This window comes from Corticium candelabrum, chromosome 8, assembly GCF_963422355.1.
Source record: "Corticium candelabrum chromosome 8, ooCorCand1.1, whole genome shotgun sequence".
In the NCBI taxonomy this organism is placed as follows: Eukaryota; Metazoa; Porifera; class Homoscleromorpha; order Homosclerophorida; family Plakinidae; genus Corticium; species Corticium candelabrum.
The window spans coordinates 5,345,138-5,354,806 of record NC_085092.1 but is presented as its reverse complement, the minus strand read 5'-3'; the positions used below and the strand labels follow the sequence as shown (position 1 = coordinate 5,354,806).

General features: G+C 39.9%; 1 protein-coding gene across 14 annotated transcripts in view; it reads left to right on the top strand.

Moving 5' to 3' along the window:
• Positions 1 to 97: 97 nt before the first annotated feature.
• LOC134183529 (uncharacterized) overlaps positions 98 to 9,669 on the top strand; it is a 31,135-nt gene continuing 21,563 nt past the window's right edge. Inside the window, exons 1-14 of one of the 14 annotated variants that reach the window (XM_062651099.1) lie at positions 98 to 311; positions 810 to 885; positions 942 to 1,320; positions 1,946 to 2,072; positions 2,156 to 2,209; positions 2,275 to 2,338; positions 2,404 to 2,445; positions 3,076 to 3,313; positions 3,557 to 3,818; positions 4,025 to 5,048; positions 5,373 to 5,498; positions 6,248 to 6,346; positions 7,608 to 7,697; positions 7,754 to 7,852. In XM_062651099.1, coding sequence (XP_062507083.1) covers positions 4,920 to 5,048; positions 5,373 to 5,498; positions 6,248 to 6,346; positions 7,608 to 7,697; positions 7,754 to 7,852 — 543 coding nt within the window. In that variant the 5' untranslated portion in view covers positions 98 to 311; positions 810 to 885; positions 942 to 1,320; ... (5 more) ...; positions 3,557 to 3,818; positions 4,025 to 4,919. Of the gene's footprint in view, positions 312 to 630; positions 1,321 to 1,355; positions 2,210 to 2,274; positions 2,339 to 2,403; positions 2,446 to 3,075; positions 3,314 to 3,556; positions 3,819 to 4,024; positions 5,049 to 5,372; positions 5,499 to 6,247; positions 6,347 to 7,607; positions 7,698 to 7,753; positions 7,853 to 9,669 lie in introns of those variants that run through there. The other 13 variants (XM_062651098.1, XM_062651097.1, XM_062651094.1 and 10 more) reach the window with 13 other exon arrangements.

Genomic DNA, 9,669 nt, shown 5'->3' with positions numbered 1-9,669 from the left:
GTTATATAAGCCATGTTCACACACACGCACGCACAGACTGAAACATGCACTGTCACCATACAGTACACACACGCACGCACGCGCAATGACACGTACGCACACAACCCGTCGGCATTTTTCTCTGAGAGATTCGCGAACGCTCTATTCGATTCCTATGCTTTACGCACAGGACGAGGCGGCAAGGTGCTGCCGACCGTGGAGATGTCGTAGCTATAGCGCAAGCTGAGAGGAAAGCCGCCGCTTTGGACCGATGGATGTCGAATGATGACGTCAGAAAGCTGGCAAGTTGTTTTATGGTGTTGTGAAGAAAGGTCAGGTTTTGTAGTTATTTGGGTTTACTGATGTTTGTGCGGTAATCGAGATTAAATAGTAAAAAACAATAATAATATATTACTAATTGCCTATTTTAATTAATTATTAGCAGACTGGATGTTTGTGGAAAGTAGCGGATGGAGACTACCTTACACTATTGAAAACCGGTTTGGTTGTGGCTGCATTTGTCAAACTAGTTTTATAGTTTCGGTAACTTTACACACATTTGTCACATTATTGTTGTATTCACTCTATACATTTGGTTTAGTATAGATGTATTACACAGTGTATAGACACTCACATTTTGCAATCTTGTAGGAACTCACTTAGGCTCATAAACCTCGAGCATCTAAAAGTTCTGCAGTCAAAACATATTTTATTGCAACTTTGTTTGGTAGTCATGTTACTCATGTTTGTATTGAAAATTTGTTTCTAATTCAGTCAAGTTTTTTTGTTAGTATCTGTTGGTTGTTGGTCTAGTTGTATTTGCCCACTAGCTCTAATATGTGGGAATGGGAAGAGGAAATCATTACTAAACATTCCAACTCTTGTTTAACAGTTCAACTTGTGCAGGTTCGTGTGGGTTGTCCATCCTGACATTTTGATATAAGTTAATATATGTTGTGTAGCTTGTTGATTCATCCTGCAATTTTTGAACGGTTCTTTGTGACTGACCATCAGCCCAACAGTAAAGACCAACCTGGAGATCTTATTGTACAGGTAGACGGCGAATCGTTTGTGGGACGGTTTTTGGATGCTCTCATGCAACTCTATTGCCAACCGATGTCAAGCGATGTTTGGATATCTTCACTATCAAGTTCAAAGAAGAAAGTCGCTAACGTCATTGTTGTTTTACTTTGATTTGATACGTAGACGTGCACAACAAAAGCAACACGAGCTTACATGCTCTTTCTACTGCAGAGACTGTCAATGCTTATTGGAGTAGAACGAGGATTTCACTGAACGTGACCACTCCTCTTGTTGGACCTTGGACTTGAATCATGGAAGGTATTTACCTCAACTAGATCTCAACAGACGTAATTACTGCTCACACGTGACACTCTTGTCTTTCTCTCATGATGCGTTAGAATTTGGTAGTTTTATTGGTTGTTGTGTTATTGTTATAGAGTGAGTGTTGGTAAATGTTGTCTTCTTGTCGTGTAGTCTGTTTGCTGTCGTTTGTGTACAGTTTTTGATTGCTTGTTTTGAGGGCAACAATAGAGACAGGCAGACAGACAGATGGATAGACGGACAGGCAGATCTACACACAGACAGATACACAGACAGAGAGGTGGACAGACAGGTATACAGACAGATGACTAGACAGATGGGCAGACACACAGACAGATACACAGACAAACAAAGCAGACGGACGAATAGACAGAGAGACAGACACATAGACAGACGGATGCACAAATTGATGCTTTTATTGACTTCACACATTAGAGGACTGGTTTTGTCTAAGCAGTGTTACTCGGCCAGTTACTTGTAGTTTGATTTGTCGTGCGTGTGTGCATGGTTGTGTGCATGCATGCGTGCTTATATGCTTATACTTACGTGTGTACACTACCTATATGTCTAGCTAGTTGCCAAGCGTAGTAATAATAGCATGTACCTGTCTATATAACAACAGCCAGTTTAAACGAGGCTGCTAGTACAATATCGGTAGAGAAGAAAAAGAGAAAGATGGCAACCAAAATGGTCTCACACAATGAGAGGAGACTGGCAATACGTGATGGTTTACAAACAGCTCGGAGCTGGTCAGTACATGCTGCATTGTCTAGGCTATAGACGTGTACAATATTTCTATATCACCAATTTATTGATGTTTGCTAATATATAGAGGCATGTGCAGAAAGAACAACAAGTAACAGGAAAGCAGTAGGAACGCTCCATGGTAAGATTGTTGTTGTTGCCATATATGCCAGAATTATTACACAAATTGCTGTTAATTGGTATTAGAAAGCAGCTCCGGGGAAGGCAGCTCTATGTGAAAGCAAACATAGAAGAGTTGAGACACAAAATGGTAACGTGCATGCAATGTTATAAAAATTTTCAAACATTTACTGACCAGTGTCATGTATAAATTAGAATCAGAAGGCTGGTACACTGAAGGTGTTCAGAACCAAAACGGTGATGCATATTACAATAATTGCAATTATTGCAAAAATTATATATACAGTTTCAAGTTGTGAAATAATAATAACAAATACACACTGCATGATGATATAACTTCTATCTACGTATACGTAGCTGTGCACACAGTCAACAGAATGAAGACATTAGACATTGATTGATGTGTTAGTAAAGGCTTTCTATAGCCATACATAGACGTGTGTGTTGTTAATATTAACAATGAGAAAGCTTGCTATACTATAATACGTACTTGTCTGCTTGAAACACAAATTTTGGAATGTTAATTGTCTTCAAAACAAATGATGATGACTGTTGTTGCTTTATTTTTATTTTTAAATCTGGTTTACTTAATTAATTAATTTAAGTTGAATTGTTGTATACGCATGCAGTTTGGTAGCTGTATGTTGAACATTACTTGTAATTTAGGAATAATAAAGAGAATGCACCGACTTATAAAAATATTCATATACAATTAGTTTTTATAAATTACACAGTGTGACCTGTAAAGTTATGTATTCAGTAGGTTTTAGCCTTGCAATAGATAATATGTAGAATATTTAGAAATTGTAATTAATATTAACAAAATAATTATACTACCATTGATTAATGCTTTTATACACTCTATAGATACGGATACTGTTGTAAATGAAATGAAACAAAACATTGTCTCTATCAAACAAACAGTTGCAAAGATCCTTCAGAGATTGGAGGGAATCGGTGATATCGGGCAGTCATCACCCTGCAACAATATGGTAGTGAAAGTCGGCCATCAAGTCACTGGATTGGTTTCAAGGATGACGATGTTGCAGTCAAAGCAGTGATGGAAAGTCAGAATGAAGCAACAGTTGCAAAATTTGGCTGCATGGTATGTGTCCTTCCACAAAATATTTTTCAACAATTATAATATCTCTAACCAGTGAAACACAGATATGTATATGTTAGGTTGCCAATCTTTGTTGTTTTTATGTTTGTCTGTTTGTCTGTCTGTCTGTCTGTCTGTCTGTCTGTCCGTCTTGTTGTCTGTCTGTTTGTCTCTGTTCATTTGCTTATTAATTATTTGGCATTTAGATTGTTGTTGTGTCTGTTGCTCAATTTAAGGTTGTTTTAGGATGTGGCAGACAAAAGTTGGCAGAGGATCTTATCAGAAAACAGTGACATTTACTGGTAGCAAAATTGGATGCAGATGATGTTGCCAATCATTTATACCAACGAGAGATAATATCATGTGGTGAGATGGGAAATATTAATAACACTGATGATCTTGGGAAAAACAGGACAACTTTACTGAAATTGATTAGGAAACGTCAGTGGGTTGAAGGAGTATAATTTGCAAAGATACTTTCAGTTAGTGAAGTCAATTGTGAAGTCGGGTGGGTGGGTTAAATTGCTTGTTTGTTCATGAATTTAATTTGTAGCACGTTCGTCTAGTAGCTTCTTTATCTTTCTTCACAGCCTCTCATGTGCACAAGACGAGCGGAGAGTGATGATATTGTATCTCTTTGCTCTTTGTGTGCAAAGTGGAGGGGTGTGAAAAAGTGGGGCTTGCATATTGTTAGTTGAGCGTTTGCATTTGTAGGGTAGGAAATGGTTGGAAGTCCAGAATCTGTTGATGACTCGTTACTACTGTCTGACCTGCACAGTGTGGTTCAGTCAACTGTCGGCAGTAACAACAATTCAAACCGATAGTGGACATGATTAGGGAGATACTTGATTGTTTGATCGACAAGCACGAGTCTTAGCCTGGTTATTGATATCAATTAGTGTTGGAAAATGTTAGGTTAACAATGTATTTGTTGTTACAGAATAGGAAATTTTATAGATTAGTGCAAACACTGTGGCTTGTTTGCAGTCACTGGTAACTGATTTTTATTGTTTTTATAGGCAAGTCGATCTCATTTATTTGTATGTTTTAGAAATTGTCGTGCAGATTGGTTATTATGTGTGCATGAGTTAGTCATCAGAGTCATGTCTTCTTATGATGAAAGATAAGCAGACGATATTCACATGGAGAGCAACTGCATGTGGCAGTGCAGCAACAGCAACTGTAAATAAATGGACAGACAAACATACGTACAGACGAGTAGACAGACAGACAGACAGTTTGACAAACAAACAGACAGACAGACAGACAGACGGGTTGTGGTTGGACAGACAGGCAAACAGACATGTTTGTAAAAACATATTTACACGATCAACAGAACGAATGGACCTGGTATGTCATCGCAACAGAGACGTCATATCATGGACAGTGACAATCGACGAAAATTGTGGGAACTTTGTGTGTCCTTTTCAGTAGTAGGCACCAGCAGCTACAATTGTAATAGTTAAACCTCACACGATAAATTAAATATATTACGGTATAAAATGCATCTAAAAATAAAATTAGTTGATATCAACATTTTGCGTTAAGTCACGCGACATAATGTCCCAATTTAGCACTCATGCCATTTGCGTCTGAGTTAACGGTCTAGATGGGGAGTAGCCAAAGTTCAAGAGCGATTGACCATGCTTATTTCGATGCTGTTGTGCAAAAGGACGTAGAAAAGGCCTCCGAAGCAATCGCGAAGGGCGCTGACGTCAATGTTGTAGCAAGATATTATGTAAGAATTTGAGTGAGTGATGGGAAATAGAGAGCGCAGCGTGTTCGACGTTATAAATCGCAAAATTTGTGATCGAGCCGCGAGCATGTTTGTAGTGAAGACGTCGTTTGTATGTTATGCTTGTCAACGTAAGAGTCGAGGTGACGTTGCTTTTACCGTCTGACTTTGTACCGACCAGATTATTGAATGAATCGTTTCCTCTATCTCATACGCGCTTGCTTAGCCGACACAAATGACGCTCGCTATATGGTCACGTCCACACACACTCCCATGTTATGGACGGTTTACAACTGACTTTACTTTAGAGGACTCCATATTTTGTAGGGAAGGGATGGTACTGGATTGAATGGTATTCCATCTGCTCTTCAAGTAGCGTGTGGTGTGGGATCAACCGATATGGTTGATTTACTTATAAGAAAAGAAGCCAATGTGAAGTATGAAGAGAAGGAGGTGAGAGTGCAGTGTAATATGTGAAGTGTGTGTCACTATGTGCAACTTGTTAGTTTATTGTGATTGTCAGATTTGTGTTGAGTTGATAAATTGGTTAGAAATTTGAGTGCAGTTTGTTGTGTTTCAATGATTGATTTAATGAGTAATGTTAATGGCATCTCTGGTGTGCTTACAATGAATAATCAATGAATAGGTTGTCACAGCTGGCAAGTTGGACCAACATTGTGTTGTAAGATATAGACACAGAACAGAGAAGAAACATGCTAGATTGGCATTGTTATCTTACCTTGCACTATTTCATTCCTACTCGTATATATTTATTCAAGTGTGGGCATGAAAATGAATGAAGGAGAGTGGAAAGTAGAGAAAGGTTTTAACATAGATACTTCTAGTTATTGTGTTTTGTGTGTATATTTCTTTAGTAAAATAGATATTGTATGTGCTATTGCTAAAAGTAAGCGACATGTAGCAGGTTGTCACCTCAGATGTAGGCTTGAGGTGAAATTGAGTGTTTGCAAGACTTAAATGCTTAGAGACAAGCAGACACGTCAATGGAGTCCAAATGATATGAATTGTTAAACGTTTGGTGGTGTAACGAGGTTATGATGTATTGTGTGTAATTGGGTTTAGTGAGAAGAAATGGTGAATTGGATGTGTTATATTTTATAGTCAGTGTTTCTAGATGTAAATGTATTAGTATTGTATTCACTGCTAACAACATCATCATCTTATGTCAGTTATCTGGGTAGTTGGGATTAACAGCTCTACACTATGCAAGTGCTGGTGGTCATGTGTCTATTATGAAGAGATTGGTAGCTGCTGGTTGCAGCAAACAAGTAAAAAGCTATGTGAGTGTATTAGTATGTGACAGTATTTGTGATTTGATTTTGCCAATTGAGAAATGATGTAAATGAGTGTTACATTAGCGACACTGTGTTGATTAACATAGGCTGTTTTGTGGTGTATGGGAATTGGTGTAGTTTTGAGGTTGGGGTAATTGTCACTTTGTTGATGGAGTTGAGTAAAAATAATATGAAGAAAAGGCGTGTCAACTGGAAGGACATTGTGTATAGATACAATGAATTATGTGCATACAGTTTGATGCTCATGATTGAAACATCACATGAAGAAACAATGTTCAATGATTAGTCTTGTGCTTTTAGTTAAACTTTTGTGGTAGACTTTAGTTTTCATTCATAAAACTGTGCATACAAGTCCACGTTTTTGCATATCCAAGCATGCAACTTAGATGGTGTCCTGGTGAAATGTTTGGCATGATAGATAATGAAAGCAAAACATCCATTACAAAGCACAGTCCTTGTCAATGGATGTGACACTGTTAACCACACATTGATGCCTCTTGAGTCGTTTTTAAATATGTAAGCAAAACCTATGTGGCCTGATTTCATTTTATACAAAGAAGATGTCCACACTGTGTGTCAGACGTTGTCCTAAATCTGTACTAACTGCACTCCAGAAAGGTTGCTATTGCTTATACAGTGTAGACACATTGTGCAGTATGTCCAGCTTTGATTGTCAAGTGTGTGGAGATCATAAGTCACAAGAAACGAAGATTGCTTTGCAGATGTGTGAATCAATGCATAGATTCTTATTCTGCAAAACAGTTTAGGGACTGTTATGTCTGATGTGACAGTGGAGAGTCATGAGGGGAAAGGAGGTGACATAGCAGTGACTTGACTGGATATGTATGTACTCCTGTATATGTATGTACAGTACTGGATGCTTTTTGGTGTCCAAAGTGACCACAGACAGTCTAGAGTGGCAGATATATTTGTAAGATCTTGCAACTAACGTCATCGAAAACAAGATGATGTGTGCATACTGATATTGTCTTTAGTGAACGTCTAACAAACCAAATTTGGTATTTAAATCACACATTATCTGTAAAACAGCAATACACCGACACTTCACCAGACCCTTTCTTGCCTGGAACTTTGACCTGATGGGAGAGGGTTTGGCTACCCAAGACTATTGATTGATGATGTATTTTTCTAGCCCTGAATTGTGTCTGTTGTATATGTGTGTTCCATGCAGTGCAGTTAGTATTGTACTGATAAATGTTCTTCTAACATTGTGTGTCAACTACAGTATGGATTGACAGCTCTACACGTTGCTGGTAATGTTGATGTTGTTGATTATCTGTTGAGTATTGGTCTCAACATTGAAGATCGGAATATGGTTTTACTGTTAACATTACTTTTGCTGACTTGTAGTTATTGTTTCAAATTGTTTAGTCTGGCTACACACCGTTTCTCATTGGATGTCGTGATGGTCGTTTACCTGTAGTACAACGTCTCATTGAATCAAAGTGCAACAAAGCAGCAACAACTAATGTAAGTTTGTTTGTATGTAACATATTTTGTGATGACATTTGAACTGTTGTTTGTACATGGGAGGATTGGCAAGGGCCTGTGATGGTAGGAAGTGTGTGTGTGTGTGTAACATGATTGCACTGCAGATTTGGTTGTCCATGGTGTGCAGTGCTTTTTTGCACGTGATGTGGTGGGAGATCACGTGAGAGGGCTGGGAGAGAGAGTGGTTATTGGGTCTTTGCTATTTTATGAGTTCGGAATTAGGCGTGAAGACTTGCTTTGTTATTACCCTAGCAGAGTCTCACAGTCATTAGCTCTAACCATCTACTTACAATGATTTGAGAAGCATGCAGTTCATGTAATGCTTGGCGATTGCAAACATGTGTCATTCGATCAAACACATGTATTCTACGGCAAGCAGTCTGCAAACACTTAGAAAGTCTCTGTCTTCATACAAGTGCAGAATTTGATGCAGCAATTCTAAACCAAGATGCGACAAACACAGCTGTACAGAAACTGCACTTGAAGCTTCATCATCAGTCGTGCTATTGTGGATACTGACGGCCTCCTGCATTTCATATTATGCATTTCTTGTTGGCAATCTCGACTTTGGCCACTTGTCTGAAGCGACAAAGACTGAAATCACTGAAATGTATGCAAAGACGTTGCCTTAATTGCAATTAATTCTCCTCGACGTGTTGCAAGGCACCAGTGGGGTTAATTGGGGGGACAGCTTCCGGTTATCGAGGCTGATCTATGCTTAGCGCCACCCAACGCTGGGCACGCAGGACCGCAGACTGCCACTGTCGCCTGACAGCACAAAGGACCCGCTGCCGCTTGGCAGCTGCCACCAGACCTAACAATAGCCTCGTTACCAGAAATACCACTGTTTGTCAATGGTACGCCTGTACTCTGATGGCATGCCGCTTGCTCTGCGGCCCCAGTGGGGCTGCCCCCCAAACACCCTCCCAAGCAAGTGTCAGCATGCGTTGGTTCGTCGCGGCACCACGCAAGATGGAGACATGAACCAAATGCAACACAAAACAACTGCCGATTTATTTCTATTTACTATTTTCACTCACTCATGCAACACACCGCAGACCGCAACACTTGAATATCCGATCTCACATACGTCTTGGAGCACTCAGAGGTCCAACGGCCCATCCTTTGGATCAAATGCTCTGGTAATCCAGCTGCCACTGCACTAGAAGCTGCTCCAATTCGAAAACTGTGGGAGGTGTATGAGCTCAAATCCATACCCACATTATCCAGTAAAGATCGCAGTTGAAAAGAAAGTCTGTCTCTCGACAGAAATGCTCCTGACTGGAAGCAGAAGAGCAGTAAGCCAACGTCCATCCACAGGACTGCCTAATACCGTTCATAAGTGGAGCACTACCATGTCCTTTTTAAACTGAACATCTTTTCCGCATAGTGTCCGCTTGTTGAAGGACGTGTCGCTTGCTGCTGTAAATTCTGAGACCCGCATGAAACTAAAGAAAGCTGTTGTGAATGCTGCCCAATACGTTAGCTTATCTCTCCGGCACAGCTGAGACCATGGGCGCAGGGACGTCTTCAAACTCCTTAAGAACTGGCAACGTGATCGGGTGTCGAAGTGGTCTATTGTGAGAAGTCTTTTGTGATCTCCGTATGCCGCAAAGAACCAACTGCAAACGAGGTGTTGTTTGGAACGGGTCGATGTACCCTGCCTGGATGTGAAAGTGACGCACTGCCGATAAATACACTCTGATAGTCTCCGCTCCAACTGCCCTTGCGCTGAACGCCGCGAATCTTGAAAGTGTGGTCTCTGAAGTAGGCATGGGAGATATCCCCAGCCGTTG